A 21,139-nucleotide genomic window follows, 5' to 3' on the forward strand; every position below is an offset into this window, starting at 1 on the left:
TCACCTCAATTTTTACATGCTAAAAAACAGTGATTGCGTTTGTCCTCGAGAACCATAGAATCCGCGACAAATACGTACAAAAAATACTTTTACTCATTCAGAATCAAACAAATTTCATGTAACTATGGTGAAAGAAAAAAGGAACGGCCTCACTTTAACGGAATGTTCAGTGAAAATCAACCAATTTCTAAAGCTTTTTCAGCCATATTGAAATAACGCTACCACAATGTAACGCAATCGGCACGCCGCCTGGCTCACGCAATGGTGCGAAAGAGGAGTGAACACTGGCGACGAGTTAGCAAAGCAGGTTTGTTAACCCTTTAACTCCCAGTTCAAGTTTGTAATTCTCCTCACTGTAAACCATAAAATTCTTATAATGTAAGCTTAGAGAATTTAGTATTGGCCAAACTAATTAACCCCAAATTGATATTGTTCCTTATTCTCATCCCTTATCTGGTTGATAATGTATTGATATTCTTGGTTTTCACCCACGTGACCTATACCTTGACAACGGTTGCTACGCCGCCATATTGGTGTCGTATTATTCAAACATTTCGCGTGTTATCAAAGCTTTAGAAATATTCTTCATCATGGTTCATTGTATTATGGTTGATTGTTTTCATAATAGTGGAAAGACGAAAGGTATAGGGTTTTATAGGATTCCAGTTGTAGTCACTAACCAAGGAGAAAAAGCAGAAGAGCTGAGCAGAGAACGAAGAGAAAGATGGATCGCCGCCATTAGCCGCGACGACATCACTTCGAAGGATGTCCTCAGTAATGAAAGAGTCTGTGGACGACATTTCGTGTCAGGGCAATCTGCAAAACCCTGGGATAAGTACAACGTCGACTGGGTTCCTACTTTGAATCTCGGGAAGACAAAATATCAACAGGAAAACCACGACATTAAAGAAGCAAGAGCTAAACGAGCGAAGGAACGCCGGAAAAGATCACTCGAGCGTCAAGAACGCGAGGCAGCTGAGAAACGAAAGAAAATCGATGTCAGTGGCCTTCCCGTCCGTGATGTGGATTTCAGTGATCCTAAAGAAGGATCTTCCAAGGAAATTGATTCTTCTGAGGATATTTTTGATCACGATTGCGCATTTCAAGACCACACTTGCTCAACTCTCGTTGACAGTTCAACTCAAACCCAAGATGATGTATCTGAAGCTATGACTCAAACCGAAGAGTTTGAATACCTTTTCAAAGAATCCTATAAGCCAATTGATCGAGATTTTTTTGATTCTGATGAAAAAGTTCGCTTTTATTCTGGACTGCCTTCAATGGATATCTTAATGACCGTCCTTGACTTTGTGTCACCCCACATCAAACGAAGAACCCAAAAACTTAGCCTTTTCCAGGAAATGATTATCGTGTTGATGAAACTGAGACTGAATATGCCTTATCAAGACTTAGCCTATCGTTTTCAAGTATCTGTGACAACAATATCAAGAATATTTTCATCATGGTTACCAGTGATGGATCAGCATTTGTCCCCACTTATCTACTGGCCTGAAAGACACCAGCTATGGAAGACAATGCCTCTTTGTTTCCAACAAGCCTTTGGAACCAAAGTCACTGTTGTTATTGACTGTTTTGAGATTTTTATTGATAAGCCTACAAACTTGTTAGCTCGAGCTCAGACATTTTCATCCTACAAGCATCACAATACTATCAAAGTACTGATTGGTATTTCTCCCCAAGGAGCTATTTCCTTTGTGTCAGAGGCATGGGGAGGACGTACCTCTGATAAGTTCTTGACAGAAAACTGTGGCATTCTTGAAAAACTTTTGCCAGGTGACATGGTTATGGCAGACCGGGGTTTCACAATCACAGAAAGTGTTGCTCTCAAACAGGCAAGACTTGTGATACCAGCCTACACGAAAGGGAGGGAACAGCTGGATCCTATTGATGTGGAAAAAACAAGAGCTCTAGCAAGTGTATGGATACATGTTGAGAGGGTGATTGGTTTGCTGCGTCGCAAGTATACTATTCTTCAAAGCACTCTTCCCACTGATTTCTTGAACAATGACAATGGACAGGATGAAGTACCAATTATTGACAGAATTATTAAAGTATGTTCAGCTCTTGTAAACCTGTGTCCACCCATTGTACCATTTGATTAGCTCCATACTTCATACAGTACTATTATAGTCATATATTGTAGCTAATGAAATGATATGATGGGGTGGAGAATCTGTGTATAATTTAAGAAATATTTTAACCCTATGAAAAGAGAGCAAGTGACTGGGAATGAGCACTGTGTAACATTAATAATTTAAAAAAATATACTTCCATTACAAGAAGGATCGACAACAATGACAACATTTTATTTGTGCTGTGTATATATATATTTACAAAAATTATATGAATTAAAATATAAATTATGTTTGCAGGGGGCAGTAAGGACTGTTTATTGAGCACAGCTGCTTAAAATAGCTTGAGTTCATTATTCTTCTTGGATTTTTTTTTTTAATGACTGCTACTCTTGAGATTAGCATGAAACAACAAAACAACATTTTTAGTGTAAAATGTATTCAAAAATGTGGAAAAACTTTGATTTCACCAGCTCTCAAACATTCAAGTAAATGTGGTCTCATTCTTGGGATGTCAAACATAAAATCTGAAGGGTTGAGTTCAAACACAAGGCATGTTGCAAATGCTACAGCAAAAACGCCACAGTCACTGCCATTCATTTGTTGCTGCACTGGTACAACTTCAATGCCAACAAAGTCATCTGGTAGCAGATCTTTAACTTGCTGCTCAACTTCATCATCAATAATGTCATTGTACAGACTGTCGTACAAATTAACACATCCTGATGTGCAACCAATAGAACTAATGCACACCCAATGTGAATTACCCGTATGTAAGATTTGAACAAAGTCACTGGTCATTATGTCAAAGTTCCTTACTCTTCCAAGAGTTGGTCTTTGAAAACCCTCAATGAGAGGATTTACTTTCTTGATGCATATTTGTGCTGCCTGTATTATTTTGCAATCCAACCAGCCATCAGGAGATGAGATTATGTCATAGTCATGCTCATCTAGATCTCCAAAAGATGCAATTCTGTTAGCTACACCTTTAGTCACACAGATTATTTCTAAGTCCTCATCACTTTCATATTCATCTCCAGTACAGTATTTATTTGACTCATTTTCATGTAGATCTTCAAAAGATTCAGAAGCTGTTCTGCTTTCAGTCACACAGGGTATTTCTATGTCCTCGTCACTTTCATATTCAGTTCCAGACACAACTGAAGCTGATGGATTATTGACAGTACATGTAGTACTGGTGGTATAAGAAGAACATGTGGTAGGGATAGTTAATGAAGACTTGTCTGCAGGTTTTTTCTTCACTTTGCAATTTTTGCAGACCCAATATAGCTTGCTGTTATTGGGCATCTTCTTGTAGTTTAGACATTTCAGATGGAAAAATTTCCCACTCTGACATTGACTATGACATTTCAGCAGCTTTTCCCCTACAACAGGTTTAGCTTTGCAAACACAAATGGACTGTAATTTCATTGCTTCATCGAAATCAGGGTTCTTTTGATAATCAGGCTTGATCTTAGTAACTCTCTTGGCTTTCTTACATTCTGGAAGTAACTGGCAGCTTGGACAGTACCATACTTTGGGTAAGGGATCAGATATCCCTAAACATGAGAGGTGAAACTCAATGAATGGGCACTTGGGGTTTTGACAAGGCACTGTGCTTTCTTCTGGTTTGGGTTTTCTGCAGTAGCAAACAGGCTTTATATCACCTGCTGGTACAGGTGCAGCAATTTCATGCTTCCTGGTGTACCATCTTCCTAAGATTTCAGGTAGGATACAAGATCTCCACACTTTGGTGAGTTTTGGAAGAACTGATTCCCAGTGTGAAATGTCCTTGTAAATTCTCTCCAAGAAAAACCTTGTTTGATTGTTATTGTCAAAAGAGCACACAACAAAGTCACAATACTGAGAGTCTGTGATAAACAACTGTTGCTGTACTTGAAAAAAGTACTGGTGATTTCTCTTGAGCTGTACCTTTCCATTGACGTTTTCAAGACATGAATTCTTCTTTTCCACATAACTTTCAAGGTCACAGTTTTCAATGTTGTAAGGGCATTTGACTTCTCCACAACCATTCCCACAGCATGAACATGATACCAAAAAATCTGGAGTAGCATTTATCCAGGGGTGCTGTTTATCCACTATCATACCACATTGTTCAATTTTCAGATCTCTGTGAGTCTCTAGCATAGTCTTGGTATAAGCATTCACTGCAGCACTCTCATTCTTACGGCCATGACTGATTGCTTTAGTAGTAACTTTGAACAGATCAGGATATGAGATGGACTTAATTAAGGATTGTGATGGCATAGCAGGGTTAGTATGAGCTACTGCCCAACTCAGAGATGCACCAATGCGCCCAGCTCTGTGCCTGAAAAATGCATTTCCTTTAGCCTGTTCCCTGGTGTCTTGCTCAATTAATTCTACCTGTGATTCTGAAATAGTCAGATCAATATTTTCACACTTTTCTAGGAGTTCTGGATATGACAAGTCAAAATTACATGGATCAAAAAGGTCAGAAATGGTTGGGATACTTCTACTTTTCATGATAAACTGTTCAGAATAGGGTTCAATCAAGCTTAAGGCAACAGGTTTGAACTTGCACTCATTTATTTTGGCAAGCAAATGTTTAAGCTCAGTTCCTCCAGATGTAACCCGTTCTGTCGAGACCTTAGCTTTCTTTGTAGTGCAAGGTGCTGATAAGGAAGGTGGAGAGTTTGCTGATAGTCCCTCAATACAGGCATCTAAGTTATCTTTCAACTTTTTCGCCGACTTGAAGTTGATATCTTTGACCCTAGCATAAGGAACCTCACTCACATATGTCGGTAACAACCACGTGCACTTTCCTTGCGTACATGCCAGCGTTTCATTAATTCTCGTTGAAGCTTCGATATGAAATAAAATACTTGCAATATGTGAGCAAGTCTCAGCTAGTCCAGCTTTACAACCAAGGCAGTGGGCTGATAACACGGTTCCCTCCTTATTAGTAATAATCCAAACTGCAAATGGTCGCTCATTCATTCGTTGAGAATGTCTCACCTTTCCGATCACCACGAATTTTTCACCTATGACTTTGCCTTCAACACTGGAAATAAAACCCGACACCATCTGATTGTAGGCCTCCAAGCTTTTGAAAGCTTTGAACTGTTTCTTTGTGTAATAACTCGTATCGATAACCAAATAGCACAGGAGATCTGTAGCTTCTATGGGTGGTAAACATTGTGGATCTAACTTTGCGTCGATCAATGTAGCGGGATCGATCCCCACGAGTGATATTTTTTCTAAATACCTTTGTTTAACATGTGGCTCTAGTCTTTTAACATAGTCGCTTAAAGGTATATTGCAAATATCTTCCTTTTTTTCTTCCTTTTTGATGTTTTCAGAAATTTTGTCCAAATCACGCGACATACTTTTAAAGAATCATGCACCAAAACACTGCATTTTGACATATGCTAATAAGCTTTTGCGACACCAATATGGCGGACGCCTAATTTGCATATGCTGTGACGTCACGTGAAAACCAAGAATTGTAAGGAGACATTCATGGGAGTTAATTAGTTAAGCAGGATCGGGTGAGTGGGGTATTTTAACCCTTAAACCCCCAAGAGTGACTAACATCTAATTTCTCCTTACAATATCACCCCCAAAGTCACATATAAAGGTCACAAGAAAAAAGGAAATGATCATCGATGATAGAAGCTCTAGATTGTTAAACAAATTCTCCTTGTCAGCACCTTAGGAAATGTATTGAGAACAGTATGGAGACTATGTATACTGATCATGTTAGGGTGTAGAGGGTTAAAGATGGGATTTTACGTTCAAGTCCTTCTCAAAGACTTTCAGCGTCTTGTTGTGATAGCGGTCCACCGTTTTGAACTTTAGTTGGTCCTTCATGATGATCCTTACGAGCGAACTTAACCTCTCGTCTGCCATCGTGATGAAAACAAAATCGTCCTTAATTAATTCACAAGCACGCTTGAATTGATGAACGATTTGAGCTTGAAAAAGATCTAGAGAATCGGTATAAACCTGAGCGACCCATTGCATGTATTTCACCCTCGGGGAAAGCGTGCCAACACCAAGCGAATTAGGAATAACATCATGATCACATTTCTCCACGTAGAGTTCAGTACTTTCTCGTAAAATATGATCGACGTTGGATCGAAGTCGGTCGAAAGGGCACGAGTTACTGAGGAAAATAGAGTTGCTTGTGAACAACCTTGCTGGCAAAGATTCAATAATATTGGCGAAATAATCAGGTGCACACGTCTTGATCCCCATCGGATTTTTCAAGGCTGTTGCTTCTGGTTTGTCACAGAATTCCTTCCCAACGTGATATGCTTCTACATGCAACTCGAGAAGTTTCCTTGGATCGGGAATTTCAAGATCAAGAATGGAAGTAAACCGCTCTCTTTGCAGGTTAGGATAATGCTCTTTTGCGTGTTTAATGGAGTGCTCATAGATCTGTTTAAAAATACCTTGACCTCGATAATCTGGATGGACGCGTACCGCTCGATGAATCAAAGTGCGGCCATCATCAACTACGAAGTATGCCTCTAATCCGACGAGTCTCGCGCCACAATGGGCAAGTATGACAACTATGTTGTCCCTCTGAAGCCACTGGTGGAATATCAACGGCAGATAATCATGTCCTGTGTAAATTCCCTCTGAAAGTTTCACTATTTCGTTGAAGTCGCCAGCCTCAGCTGTTCGTAATGTTAAAGTTCCTGCATCCATTGCGAACGTTGACGTAAGGTTAGGGGTGTTGACTTTTACGGTGGCCCACAACTGTCACGGCGAAACAAAAAGTCACGGCACTACAAAATTAACTCACGGCAAAACAAAATCAACTCACGGCAAAACAAAATTAACTCACGGCAAAACAAAATTAACTCACAGCAAAACAAAATTAACCCACGGCAAAACAAAGAAAACGCGTTGGTCAGCGTTTCTTATTTGCGTTTGAAATTGTACGTCGTGTAACAGTAAACAAAGGAAATGGCGACCTTTGTTGCTAAGAGTAGTGGTGGGGTGAAAAAGTAGCCAATGTTAATCTTAAAAGAGTTTATATTTATTCGCTTTAGTTTCAACAAGCGGCGCCAGCGACTGGCAGGCGTGCGGGGATTCACAATGAAATAAGAGAACAACCTTCGTTTTTCGTAAAATTGTAATTTACAGTCCTTGAACTTGAAAACAATCCGAAGATTCCTTAAAATTATCACTTACTCCGAAGCGCTCAGAGTTTACAGTTGTTCAAAAGCTTTTTCTGTTGGAGCGCGAGATTGGGGACAAAATCGATCACTACATTTCGTATCGTGTGTTTTTTTCTGTGTAAAGCAACAAAAGGTGCCGGCGACTGACGAAATTACAGGTTAACACGAAAATCAAATAACCCCTAAACAAATAATTTTGGCTACCGATTTTCAGTGAATTTTTAAAGAACAATTTTCTTTTAAGTTTCAAGACAATTTGAAGATTCAAAATAAATATCACGTACCAAAATGCGAAAGTTATAGTAATCTAGTAGAGGAAATTAATAATATTATTCAAAATAAACAGGGATGTCAGACTATGGAATATGATATACAATTTATTTGCTGTTCATGTAAAATTACTGAAATTGAAAGGAAACGCATCTTGAGAAAACACAGAAAAAAACATATGTATGACAGCATTGAACCAGTTGCCAATTGGTGTATTCAGTATTGTTTTCTGTATTGCCAGTTATTCAATCTGTTTTAGCTCAGTTGCTTGGCAAAGCAGTGATTGTAACAATAATCATTGGAGATTTTATCTTAACTTGAGCATCCCATGAACAAAATAATAGAGAAACATGTTTCATACATTTGTACAAGGCCATACAGATTGATGAGTGGAATAACATCATGATTATTAATAATTGAAAAAATAAACAAGTTTCTGGCTGATACAAATTTTGGCAGTTGCATTAATGTGTATGTACTGATGCCTTCAATGTTAATTATTTTGCAAATAAAGCAAGTTACCTAAAGTATCAAACTTAAACAAAGTATTCTTTTGGTAGAGAGGCCTGTGGTTCTGGACAGAGGTTTTCTGCAAGTATTTACTCTTTGTGGATAATCTAGTAGAGGAGATTAATAATTTTATTCAAATAAACAGGAATGTTAGACGATGGAATATGATATACAATTCAGCTGCTGTTCATGTAAGATTACTGAAATTGAAGGAAACACATCATGAGAAAACAGAAACAAAAAAAAAACATATGTATGACAGCATGGAACCCGTTTCCAAAAAAAGGTTTCTAGAAGACATTAAAAGAAATATTCAACTATGGATGCTAGAAAGAAGAAAGGATTACTTTCTCAACTCAATGGGAAATTAGTGAAAGCCAGATCGGTTGAATTGTGTATTAACCAGTTTAAGACAAAAATAAGAGAAGGCCCTTATTTTATATGTAGTGGAGGTGCGGTGGCCTCATGGTTAGTGTGCTCGACTCCGGATCGGGTGGGCTGGGTTTGAGCCCTGGCCGGGGTCATTGTGTTGTGTTCTTAGGCAAGACACTTTACTCTCACAGTGCTTCTCTTCACCCAGGTGTACAAATGGGTACCAGCAAATGTGCTGGGGGTAACCCTGCGATGGACTAGCATCCCATCCAGGAGGGAGTAGCAACACTCCTAGCCACTTCATGCTAAAGGAAAGCCGGAGTTAAGCACCGGCCCCATGGGCCACTTGGGCCCATATAAAGGCTTACTTATTTTAAATGTACTGTCTGTAATCAAATACTTTATAAGAAATCAGTAATTACATGCCTAAACAAGAAGTACCCTTGCCAAAAATATTTCAATATTCAACCTTCATTTGATGGAAAACAGTATATATGCCACACATGTCATTCAAAGGTCATAAAAGGAAATTAACCATGTCAGGCTGTAGTGAATGGGAATATGTATGTGGATGAAATAACCACAGAACTATCCTCATGATAAACACTAAAACAAATACGAATAGCTCAACAAATAGTATTTGAGAAGATTATGATCATGCATAAAGGACAACAGAGAAAAATTAGGGGTGCAATATGCAATGTACCTGTAGAATGTGATCAGACATGTAATCAACTCCCTCATCCACCTGACAGATCTTGTATAATAATAATTAAGCTTAAAAGAAAGTTACAATCTAGAGGACATGTATATTTTCAAGCATCACTACCAGAGTTAATATAGCAAGTTCTTAACTGGCTCAAAGTACATAATCATTGTACAAAGACATACTAGTTGATATTAACAATATTGATAGCAACCTAACAACTTTATAAAATGATGCAGACGATAATGATACACATCAACAAGCTACATCAAACAATGTAACAACAGATAGTGGTCCTGCATTGGGGTATGATGCAAGAGAAAATGATAAATTAAAGAGTAACGAAGAAGAAAATGATGACCCCTTAAATGAATATAGAGCCCCAATATGCGAGACATGATTAGATTCAATTATACCAAACTATCCAGAGGTGAATGCTCAAGTAAAACGCTCGATACGAAGCCCAAGTGAACGCTCCTCGAGCGTCTAGTTAAATACTAAAAAAACAGTGATTGCATTTGTCCTTGAGAACCATAAAATACGAAACAAATACGTACAAAGACTACTTCTACACATTCAGAATAAATCGAATTTCTTGTACCTATGGTCAAAGGAAAAAAAAAGGCCTAACCCTTACGGAATGTTCAGTCAAAATCTGCCGATTTCTGTCGCTTACTCAGCTATATTGAAAATAACGCTACCACAACGCAACACAAGCGGCACTCATTGGTGCAAAGAGGAGAATAAAGACTGGTGACGAGTTAGCGGCAGGTTTGAAATGTCTTAAAGCAGGATAGGGTGAGTGGGGTATTTTAACGGTGGGATTTTTCGGTTATGTCCATCTCATACACTCTCAGTGTCTTGTTATGATAGAAGTCAGCCGTTTTGAACTGTAGTTGGTCCTTCATGATGATCCTTACGAGCGAACTTAAACTCTCGTCTTGCATCGTAAATATGAAAATAAAATCGTCGTTAATTAATTCACAAGCACGCTTTAGTTGATGCACGATGTGAGCTTGAAAAAGATCTGGAGAATCGGCATAAACCTCAGCGACCCATTGCTTATATTTCACCCTCGGGGAAAGCGTGCCAACACCAAGAGAATTAGGAATAACGTCGTCATCACATTTCTCCACATAGAGTTCAGTACTTTCTCGTAAAATGTGATCAACATTGGATCGTAGTCTTTCGAAAGGGCACCAGTTACTTAGGAAAATAGAGTTCCTCGTGAACAGCCTGGCTGGTAAAGATTCAATAATATTGGCGAAATAATCAGGTGCACACGTCTTGATCTCCATCGAATTTGTCAAGGTTGCCTTTAGTTTGTCACAGAATTTCTTCCCAACGTGATACGCTTCTACATGCAACTCGAAAAGTTTCCTCGGATCCGGAATTTCAGTGTCACCAATGGAAGTAAACCGCTTTCTTTGTAGATTAGGATAATGCTCTTTTGCATGTTTGATGGAGTACTCGTCGACCTGTTTGAAAATACCTTGACCTCGATAATCTGGATGAACGCGTCCCGCTCGATGAATCAAAGTGCGGCCGTCATCTACTACGAAGTTTGCCTTTAATCCGACGAGTCTAACGCCACAATGGGCAAGTATGACGACTATGTTGTCCCTCTGAAGCCACTGGTGGAAAATCAACGGTAGATAATCATGTCCCTCGTAAATTCCCTCTGAAAGTTTCACTATTTCATCGAAGTCATCAGCATCAGCTGGTCGTAATGTTAAAGTAACTGCATCCATGGCGAACGTCAGCATACGATTAGAGAACAAGACTTGATACGACCCCAGATCCTAGGTCGCGTCAAAGTAATATCCTCCAGAAGGTGGTCACGGTTTTGGGTGTTGCGTTACGAAAACTTTCGGGTGGCACGAATTTACCGAAAGGTGAAACGCTAAAAATAAACCGTGGACAGTCTCGATGTGATGACGAAAACTGCTGCGTTGTCGAAAAATGGCGGGAAATTTCGATTCTACGATTTCTGCCAATTATGGCTACGTCTAAGATTTTGAGAACGTTTAAAGAATCATTCGAAGCCACGAATTACAAACGACAACGAAGTTCACTTTGTTCAAAGGTCCAAAGGATTTCGGGCAGAAAGGTAAGCTGCAGTCCTAACTTTGTATTGAAAATAAAGCAGTTCAGAGTCGGTTAAAGGAAAATCAATTGTAATGAAACACTTTTCATGGAAGGTCAGACAAACAAAGAAAGGAAAGTTTGTTCTTCTAAAAACTGAATGACCAAATCAACATTCGAAAAATAACATCTACCTAAGGGTCGCTGTTTCATTTAACATCCACCAAAAGGTATTTAGCTTAAAGGTCAGACAAACAGGCGATCAAGACTTGACCACAAATATTAAACGCGAACTTTTTGTCAGAGTTCTACCGATAAAGGTGAAAAAAAAAGAAAATGTATATTTTTTGTTTGAAACGTAATCCATATAATATCTGGATGCATTCATTACTCGGGCTTCGCAGAATGCCCCGAGTTGTGAATTGGGCTTTCTTTTTAGTGTTGTCGTGCAGCCACAAATCGCCGTCTCGCTAAAGCGCACTTGTGAGGGTACGTGTTGAAGCGCATGCGTAGTCAGCGTAGAATGCGCACATGGTTGAGGAATGGCGGATTTATCGAAGGTGTTGTCGCTGATGATCCAAGAAAGAGTGAATAGTATGGAGTGTAAGACGCTAAAAACACGTACATGGGTAACCACAGTTTGGGGTAGGCCCCGCCGTTCGCGAACTTTAAGAGAGGTCAATTTACGAGCGAACTATTATGAGTGAACGTTCTATCGAGGGTTATGCAATATCAAATCATCGATTTACTGTTAAGCTACGTAAACATTATCGTGTATTTAGACGTGATCGAGAACCCAATAGAATACCAGTACGAACTCTCAAATGTCTGAGGAACAAGAGCAGAAAACTGAGAGAATCTGTTTACTGAGTTTACTGAAAACACATGCATATGAATCGAATACCCACATCCCTCCTAAATATCAAGAGAAAAAGAGAAGCAAAGCAATGATATAATTTGAACCTTGAAAACACAAGCTCTGAGTTTGCTTCAGCCTCTTTCTATTAATGATTCAGTTTGGTTAATCAAAGTTAGGGGTTGGTTGTTTTTATGAAGAAAAAAAATATATGGAAGGTTCACATTTGGCAAATTTGAAGCTTGTGATGTTTCAAGAATAAAATTATATAATTGCTTCCCTAGAGAGAAAGATGAAGTAAAATTTATTTTTTCAGTCCGTTACAACTTTTAGTTCAAGTCTTATTAATAAAGTATTAACGTTTGTCACATGATGTCGTCCCTTATGATGTGCATCGCGACGTTTCGACTGCATACTGCCAATCTTCATCAGGCGATAAGATCGACAGGTTTCGGGCATTCTTATAAAGCAGGATGCTCCGCTGTAACTGGTTGTTTTTTCCACAGCTGTGATTGGCGCGTTTCGATCCTCGGCAGTCCGCTGTCGTACGTCTCAGGAATTTATATTCCACTGTCCCTGTTGATGTTGTTAGGGTGAAGTCATTGCTTCACTAAAAAGAAAGATAAAGTAAAAATGATATTTCTTTCAATCTGTTACAACTTTTTGCTTATCTTGTTTCTTAAATACTACCTGTAGTTACTGAAATGATACCTTACGATTGGAGTGTTCCATACCATGAGTTTTTGGGACAAGGTTCAGCTCTCAGCATTGGCATTCATCACATAACTATATATCACACACACCGGCTGGTCGTAATGTTAAAGCAACTGCGTCCATGGCGAACGTCGGCATACTATAACGGAATAAGGCTTAATATGCACCAAGGTTCTACCGTGTGACTGAATCGGCGCCTGGCCTCGGCTTTGCCGCTGACAATATACAGAAGGCGCGGATTGTCCACAATCACGAACACGAGCCGACGACGAAAACGACAGAGCCGATGCTCACCGACCAAGCAACGGCGACTTTGTTAACGACCAGTGCAGGATGGCGTCCTGGTCAAATGCTTGGAAACTAGCTGTTTTGAATTCATTTCTCTTTATTAACGGTACGTGTTCACTTTTTGACGATACAAACTCTTCAAAAACGCTTCTTTTTACGTAAGGTAGTCAGTCTAGGGTTTTTTCGCGATTCAAATTGGAAATGCGTTGTGGTAATCTCGTCGATTGTTGTTTACAGTAAACAGTTACGAGATTTAAATATTTGTGGTAATGTTAATGTGGTAAATGTGATTGAGCTACATGCCTGCATCTCTTACATGAAAGATAAATCTGGGATAAATGGATGGAGAGATGAACAAAATCTCTTGAAGGTGAATTTAACATACTGTAACTTAACCAACCTCTGCTGTAAGTGAGGAATTTTTTAAGCTTTAATCTTGAATTAGTAAATTATTATGGAAAAAAATTGTTAAGTGCTGAAACTGTTACAAATCTTGAGTTGGTTAACTTTATGCAACAACAAATTATAGTTTTCAATCATCATCATCTTTCATGATTATTGATAATAACTTTTTCTTTTTGTTTCTTGAACAGCCTATTGGAACAAATGAAAACTGCCCTGTGCAGCAGAATTCAGAGCATTCTGTAACAACAGATTGTTACTAACTCAGCATGTAACACTTTGTTTTGTGATTGGTGCAGAGTCGTACAAGTCTTGGCAACCAATCAGATGCTTATACTTAAGCCATTTGTGACTTTGTCCAACCCATTTATCCTGTATCCAAGACAATAATTTCTTTAAAAAACTAGTTTATATAGAATATGCATGGCCAGTTGCCAATTTTTTTGCCTCTAGCTTGATCTGTTAACCCTTTAACTCCCACAAGTGACCAAGACAGAATTTCTCCTTTGAATATCAACTCAGAATCAAGCAGACAAGTGAGGAGAATGAAGATGAAAACTCAGTTAGGGGACTACAAGTTGATCCAATACCAAATTCTCCAAATTGAAATAAGTATTATTTTTATGGCAGACAGTAGGGAGAATTACTAATGAGATCTTGGGAGTTAAATGGTTAAAGTATTGGCACTCAGGTGAGAAGTGCGTAATATGGTCAGATCAACCCATGATAGGCTTAATTTATAATAAGTACCTTGCAGCAAAGAACTAGCGCTGTTGTAAATACTCAGACTTGTGGATATGGAAGAAATGAATTACACCTGTTATGTTAAAGTTGAAACATTTAATTTAAGATCCAAATCATTTGCTTTACGTTGCTGCTTTTGCTACTTGTCTCTTTTGCTCCTAAAATCTCCTTTAGTAGTTCTCCTTGTTGTCTGCCATCCAATACTCAGACTTGTGGATATGGAAGAAATGAATTACACCTGTTATGTTAAAGTTGAAACATTTAATTTAAGATCCAAATCATTTGCTTTACGTTGTTGCTTTTGCTACTTGTCTCTTTTGCTCCTAAAATCTCCTTTAGTAGTTCTCCTTGTTGTCTGCCATCCAATTATTATAATGCTACTTCTGAGAATTTGGTAAATCAACTAATTCCCTTAAATTCTAAATTTCTCATCACTCATCTGCTTGACAAGTATTTATAAATTGAGGAAAAATTAATTCTGTCTTGGTAACCTACAGTAATTAAATGGTTTAACTAAATAATTATTCTAGTCTATTGTATTCATTTGTCTTTATTTTGTTTTGTCATTACATAGTTCACTAGCTTTATGCATCAGATTTCAAGGTCATTGCAGCTATGGGAGATTTGTTTACAGTATGTATTTATTTCAAAACAAATATGTTTGTTATTCTCCAATCTGATATAAGTTTGAGGTGTTCATTTCCTTTGACAAATACAATTTTGTTTTTCAAGGTTGGCCAAGGAGCAAGAGCAACATCAGTAAATGGATTTTTCTTGGATTACAAAGATTTCTCATGCAGGTAAAAATATTTTTATTGCTGATGTTAATTACTTTTGGTTTAAAAATTGATATAAATAACTGTATGTTTGAACACCAGTCCAGGAAAATTTTAGAAATTAAAAATACCATGAAATAAAAAGTAAAGCTTCAGTTTATACAGTCCCAAGTGGCCCATGGGGCCAGGGCTTATACAGGCCCAAGTGGCCCGTGGGGCTGGCGCTTAACTCTGCTTTCCTTTAGCATGAAGTGGCTAGGAGTGTTGCTACTCCCCCCTGGATGGGATGCTGGTCCATCACAGGGTTACCCTCAGCATATTTGTTGGTACCCATTTGTACACCTGGGTGAAGAGAAGCACTGTGGAAGTAAAGTGTCTTGCCTAAGAACATAACACAACCCTGGCCAGGGCTCAAACCTGGACCACTTGATCTGGATTCAAGCGCGCGAACCATGAGGCCATCCCGCCTCTTACACCATGAAATAAAGTATCAGAAAAAAAAGGGTAATTCAGATTTGTCATCTTAGTTTATGGACCATTGCCTTCAACATGAAAGAGCTTTTCCCCAACTTAAAGGTATTCCTCCTAGGAATCTACCAAACAGAAAAAGAGGGGTTGAATTAAATCTCAGATCAAAGTGATCTTGATTAAAACTGGTTTCAACAGATTGATATGATTTTACATTTGTTCAAGTTTCATTAACCCTTTAACTCCCATGGGTGACCAAGACAGAATTTCTCCTTACAATATCAATACAATATCAAGCAATTAATTATGTTTAAGTCTGACAGACCATTTGGGTGTTTAGACTTTTTGTTTGTTTGTTTTTTGTTATGATAGGCTGTTAGGAAAGTCTATAGTTTGACTTACTATTGTTTTGTTTTTTTTGTAACTGCTTTGTACTGTGAGCATTGTGTTGTTTATAGCAATCATTATAGGCACACTTCCGCATATCACTAAAAGTACTGACATCAACATTTTCCCTTCGCAACAAACTTTCTTGAGTTGATGTATCCCTGTTGATTTTTAACTACGAAGGCATTTTTTTTTATTTATCTGAGTTACTAATCTTTTGTGATTGAATATTTGAAGCACATAATCCAGGAACAAGATCTGCTTAAAGAATCCGCTCCTCACGTTGAGGAAGTTAATTCTTTTGTAGTAGGTTCAATTTCAGTGTCATATTTCTTGTAATTCTGAACAGTGTTTAACTTATCATGCCAATCAGTAACATGTTCCTTTGCGTATGGGGTTTCTAAAAATATTTGATTCAGTGATGTAAATTTTATCAATACCTGGTTGACTACCCCAAGCATTTTCTTGGGTTCCCTGCCAGGGTTTATATACGATCAGCTGATATTTACAGTAAAGGGACAAATTTGGGCTTCTGTTATTTGGAGAGTACACCGGAAAAACCCCAAGAACAATATTATCTGCCTGTGCTGCAAGTTTTTTTGTTGACAAATTTGTACTTTGTAGCAAAAGTAATGAAAATTGAATTCAGCATATTGGGAATTTCTTTAGCATACGCAGCACGGTTAGCATAAATATCAAGAAGTTAATCATTTGTTCTTACACCTTCAGGAGAATTTGCTTTTATTTTATGAGATCCATTTAAACTAATGGGTATTCCACTGGATGAGCTGACCAATTTCAGTGACAGTAAATAATGCATTGTTTCTTGTGCAGAAAAGTCCCTTTGCCCAAGTGACTTCATTACTACCTTTTAATCAGTTTTGTGGGATTGCTTTCAATGTTACAGTTACGGACAGTGGAATTGAATGCAGATTTCATGATAGAGGAACGTGGCCCACCTTTTGATGGATATTTGGCAAGGTATATTCAACACAGGCATGATAATCAATGACTACCTGAATGTCACAGTCAGCTCTCCAGCCCTGCAGTTGAAGACGTTGGTGATTATCAAGTCTAGCGTCATTTCTCTTTGTTACTATCTTCACGTTGTATTGTTTAGGTTTTTTTTAATGTATAGGCTCAAATTGAAGCTTTATACATGAGCAAGGTTCAAGTGGAAAGTTAAACCTACTCTGAAGGTCTGAATCATTTTGTCTTTTTCTAAGACAGTAATTAGAACTGCAGTGAGTGTGTCGTTGGACAGTATTTAGTAAATCAATGTAATCATTATCAGTATTCTTTATGTCATTGTGATGTTTCTGACAAAGATGAATTGACGGTTTTTTCCAAGTACCATTGTCTGAAGGGTTTGGATGGTATGTGGATACCAACAAGTTCACATACTAGCAGACAATCTCTGATGCTTTTATACCATCACAACTCTGTCGATTTAGTTCTGATAAATCAGCTGGGTCTGCATTATTTACTGGCATCTCAGCTAAATAGCCTTTAAGAGCTTTTTCAAACAGTGTACATAGCCCTGGATCATTTTCAAGTTTAGCGACTCTATGGCCATGGATATCTCCCCTTGCTTGGTATTCAAATCTGTACCAGTGCCACTCTGCATCCAGTGAATTATACAACCAAAACTTGATAAAATTTTCCAAGCGTCAAGTTAAAAACCAATCAGTAATATGAAGATTGCTTATAACATTCTGATGCATGTGCTCAGCTGTGCGATTATTTTCACCACCAAAGAGTGCATGTAATTCAGGCCAGTGCATATCAACTGATGAAAATGTAAAATAAAGTTGGTGGTCCAACATGGCTAATGATTGCTTTTAAATCTTCTCTTGCTTTGAACCAGTAAGAATGTGATTCACTAATATTACCGCGACAGCATGAGACTTTAGTTATTGTTATTGTATAATGGTTTCAAAGGCATTGACATTGGCCTCAATTATACGCGACCTCGTTCGGTTTCGTTCGAAAGTCTATTCGGAGTTCCTTGCACTTTAACGAGTGCAGCTTGAATTTGTTGTCGTTTGACCACTGAAGGACATAATCCACTGTGTCTTTGATCTTTGTTGCACCGGACTTGGGAACAATTTCCGAGACCGTGGTGTCGTTGGCAAATTTCCACATACCACAAAGGGGGTTTGCTCGAGGTAGCGAGGTCATTAATCATGCCCAAAAAGAGCTAAGAGCCGATGCAGTTACCTTGTAGAATTCCAGCGGGGACTGGGGTAAAGCTCGTAAAACGATCAGAGCTAAGCTTGAGACAAGCAAAAAGTCGATCACCCAGTTGACAACGGTGGATTTTACTCCTAGACTGTAAAGCTTGGCGATCAGTAAGTTGTGATCTACAAGATCAAAGGCTTTCTTATAGTCTAGGAGTGCTGCCCTAACGTAGGCGCCGGTCCCGTTAGTGGCTCCAAGCCAGTGATGCTGCATGGAGATGAGTGCGAAAGTAGCGCAGGAATTAGGTATAAAACCAAACTGGTTTGGATACATATATTATAATAAAGTTCGGATATAACGCGCGCTGTCATTGGTTGAAAGAGCGTGCTCTATGAGAGTATAGAGCATAGAACTGAGCTAAAGCTGTCACGCCATCTGCCAATTGTACTATGTTCGACCTTTTCCGGGACTTCTTTTTAGCTTTTTCCCGATAATTGAAAGTGAAATTTCGGAACTGAAGCGAGCCGGCAAATAGCAACAGAAGAATCAAACAAAGGTTTGTAAACATACCAGGCGCCATCCTCAAAGGAAAAACAAAATAAACATTCCGAGTTTTAAAGATTTTCACGCTCAGTTAGATTGCAAGCTTGCGTACGGTAATAAAAATCAAACACAGCTAACACTCGTATAGTATATAAAGTTCAGTGTTCAAAAACAAAACAGAACAAAACAGAAATGATGAAAAATATAACCAAACTGGCATAATTGTTAAAATTCATACTAATCATGACGGTGTCTGAGCGAATATGATCATGCTAAGTTCATCGCGGCTCGCTCATCATGGCGATCTCCGGTCATCACAGTAAAGCAAGCCTCAGAAACTACATCAGCCGCCTTTCGAGTGAAAAAATAAGAGCTTGCTCTGATATCCTTTCCGATACGTTGAGTGGCAATTCACATAAGTCACTGCAGCCGAGTTTTGCGGCACTGTCATCACGTGCGATCTTCATGTTCCGGTGAATTCGGCTGTCGTTCATTCAAAAAACACTCGCCTTGAACAGTTTGTTTTCTACCTTGTCATGTGAAAAAACTCGCGTGTTTTTATGGGCCATAATTCGGCTGAAGTTCACTGAACATTTAACTTCAAGATTCTATATTAGAGACTTAAAAACTTCAGGCAAAGTGTTAAATTCGACTTGCCGAACTATTTTAATTTGTAAACTATCGTAGAATGTAACTATGATGGTTTTTGAACTTTGATGGTTTGACACTTTTGACAGCTTTAGTCTTGTAAAGCCAATCAGATTATTTGAACCATTCTAACAGGGATTCTGATTGGCTTATTGGAGCGTGCTTTATGAGAGTATAGAGCATGCTGACGACATTGTTGTTCGCTTTGGAAATAAAGTTTGTTTTGAAAATTGAAAGTGATGCTTGGGGAATTTAACGGATTCTTTATTATAAAACAAATAGAGAAGCCTTGATTGTGCTCTGTTCTGTTATAAAGCACTTAGGAAGCGGCTAAAGCACTCAAGAAGTGGGAAGAAACACTCGACTACGTCTTGTGTTTCTCCTTACACTTCTTTCGTGCTCTAGCCGCTTCCTGCGTGCTTTATAACAGAACAGAGCACAGTCAAGGCTTCTCTATTTGTTAAATCAAGCATCATGGGTTTACGTTCTCTATCACCAACAATGCATAATACACGTGTACCGTTGGAGAGCGTTTAGTCAGAGTTGTTAAAGAAGGATCAAAGCAACCATTCATATCTTTAAAAGGCTTCAAACTACATCGTACATCATATTTGACCCTCTCGAAATCTGGTCTCAAGTTTTTCAGAGTAAATACTAAAAAACAGTGATTGCGTTTGTCCTTGAGAACCATAAAATACGCGACAAATACGTACAAAAAATACTTCTACACAATCAGAATCAATCAAATTTCATGTACGTATGGTGAAAGGAAAAAGGAACGGTCTAACTTTAACGGAATATTCAGTCAAAATCTGCCGATTTCTCGGCTATATTGATAATAACGCTATCACAATGCAACGCAATCGACACTCACTGGCACAAAAGAGGAGAATGAAGACTGGCGACGAGTCTGCAAAGCAGGTTTGAAATGTCTTAAAGCAGGATAGGGTGAGTGGGGTATTTTAACGGTGGGATTTTTCGGTTATGTCCGTCTCATAGACTTTCAGTGTCCTATTATGATAGAAGTCAGCCGTTTTGAACTTTAGTTGGTCCTTCATGATGATCCTTGCGAGCGAACTTAAACTCTCGTCTTGCATCGTAAATGTAAAAATAAAATCGTCGTTAATTAATTCACAAGCACGCTTTAGTTGATGCACGATGTGAGCTTGAAAAAGATCTGGAGAATCAGCATAAACCTCTGCAACCCATTCAAAGTATTTCACTCTTGGGGAAAGCGTGCCAACACTAAGAGAATTAGGAATAACGTCGTCATCACATTTCTCCACATAGAGTTCAGTACTTTCTCTTAAAATGTGGTCAACATTGGATCGAAGTCTCTCGAAAGGGCACCAGTTACTGAGGAAAATAGAATTCCCCGTGAACGGCCTGGCTGGTAAAGATTCAATAATATTGGCGAAATAATCAGGTGCACACGTCTTGATCTCCATCGAATTTGTCAAGGCTGTTTGCTTTAGTTTGTCACAGAATTCCTTCCCAACGTGATACCCTTCTATATGCAACTCGAAAAGTTTCCTCGGATCAGGAATTTCAGCGTCACGAATGGAAGAAAACCGCTTTCTTTGTAAATTAGGATAATGCTCTTTTGCGTGTTTAATGGAGTACTCGCCGACCTGTTTGTAAATACCTTGACCTCGATAATCTGGATGAACGCGTCCCGCTCGATGAATGAAAGTGCGGCCATCATCTACTACGAAGTATGCCTCTAATCCGACGAGTCTCACGCCACAATGGGCAAGTATAACAACTATGTTGTCCCTTTGAAGCCACTGGTGGAATATCAACGGAAGATAATCATGTCCTGCGTAAATTCCCTCTGAAAGTTTCACTATTTCATCGAAGTCGTCAGCCTCAGCTGGTCGTAATGTTAAAGTAACTGCATCCATGGCGAACTTTGGCTTGCGATT

The 21,139-nt window shown here is 38.7% G+C and overlaps 5 protein-coding genes and 1 long non-coding RNA gene across 7 annotated transcripts; 2 read left to right on the plus strand and 4 right to left on the minus strand.

Annotated features, from left to right (window-relative positions):
* The first annotated feature begins 539 nt into the window (after positions 1-539).
* On the plus strand, positions 540-2,138 carry LOC131781127 (uncharacterized). Its single transcript, XM_059097778.2, has one exon. It carries the CDS (start codon positions 591-593, stop codon positions 2,121-2,123), a length of 1,533 nt encoding a protein of 510 aa, XP_058953761.2. The 5' UTR covers positions 540-590; the 3' UTR covers positions 2,124-2,138.
* Positions 2,139-2,466: 328 nt separating this feature from the next.
* LOC136282268 (uncharacterized) lies at positions 2,467-5,491 on the minus strand. The gene has a single exon (XM_066169648.1). It carries the CDS (start codon positions 5,457-5,459, stop codon positions 2,535-2,537), a length of 2,925 nt encoding a protein of 974 aa, XP_066025745.1. The 5' UTR covers positions 5,460-5,491; the 3' UTR covers positions 2,467-2,534.
* Positions 5,492-5,569: 78 nt separating this feature from the next.
* On the minus strand, positions 5,570-6,993 carry LOC131799663 (uncharacterized). Its single transcript, XM_059117362.2, has one exon. The coding sequence runs from the start codon at positions 6,786-6,788 to the stop codon at positions 5,850-5,852; it is 939 nt and encodes a 312-aa protein (XP_058973345.2). The 5' UTR covers positions 6,789-6,993; the 3' UTR covers positions 5,570-5,849.
* Positions 6,994-9,211: 2,218 nt separating this feature from the next.
* LOC131799649 (histidine N-acetyltransferase-like) lies at positions 9,212-10,962 on the minus strand. Its single transcript, XM_066169649.1, has one exon. It carries the CDS (start codon positions 10,886-10,888, stop codon positions 9,935-9,937), a length of 954 nt encoding a protein of 317 aa, XP_066025746.1. The 5' UTR covers positions 10,889-10,962; the 3' UTR covers positions 9,212-9,934.
* A 2,027-nt stretch (positions 10,963-12,989) lies between these two features.
* LOC131781867 (uncharacterized) lies at positions 12,990-17,660 on the plus strand. 2 transcript variants are annotated; one of them, XR_010718224.1, is made up of 3 exons: positions 12,990-13,435; positions 13,659-14,844; positions 14,944-17,660. It is a non-coding gene; the product is annotated as an uncharacterized lncRNA (long non-coding RNA). The 2 variants fall into 2 exon arrangements; XR_010718225.1 differs by having other exon boundaries at positions 12,990-13,171.
* A 2,516-nt stretch (positions 17,661-20,176) lies between these two features.
* Positions 20,177-21,118, minus strand: LOC131781859 (histidine N-acetyltransferase-like). The gene has a single exon (XM_059098574.2). The coding sequence runs from the start codon at positions 21,116-21,118 to the stop codon at positions 20,177-20,179; it is 942 nt and encodes a 313-aa protein (XP_058954557.1).
* Between the last annotated feature and the right edge of the window lie 21 nt (positions 21,119-21,139).

This window comes from Pocillopora verrucosa, chromosome 7 (genome assembly GCF_036669915.1).
Source record: "Pocillopora verrucosa isolate sample1 chromosome 7, ASM3666991v2, whole genome shotgun sequence".
Classification (NCBI taxonomy): domain Eukaryota; kingdom Metazoa; phylum Cnidaria; class Anthozoa; order Scleractinia; family Pocilloporidae; genus Pocillopora; species Pocillopora verrucosa.

What these genes read in the sequence shown, in the direction of transcription:
- LOC131781127 (XM_059097778.2), top strand. Translation starts at nt 591, where the DNA reads ATGGTTCATTGTATTATGGTTGATTGTTTTCATAATAGTGGAAAGACG.
- LOC131799649 (XM_066169649.1), bottom strand. Translation starts at nt 10,888, where the DNA reads ATGCTGACGTTCGCCATGGATGCAGTTACTTTAACATTACGACCAGCT.
- LOC131781859 (XM_059098574.2), bottom strand. Translation starts at nt 21,118, where the DNA reads ATGGATGCAGTTACTTTAACATTACGACCAGCTGAGGCTGACGACTTC.
- LOC136282268 (XM_066169648.1), bottom strand. Translation starts at nt 5,459, where the DNA reads ATGTCGCGTGATTTGGACAAAATTTCTGAAAACATCAAAAAGGAAGAA.
- LOC131799663 (XM_059117362.2), bottom strand. Translation starts at nt 6,788, where the DNA reads ATGGATGCAGGAACTTTAACATTACGAACAGCTGAGGCTGGCGACTTC.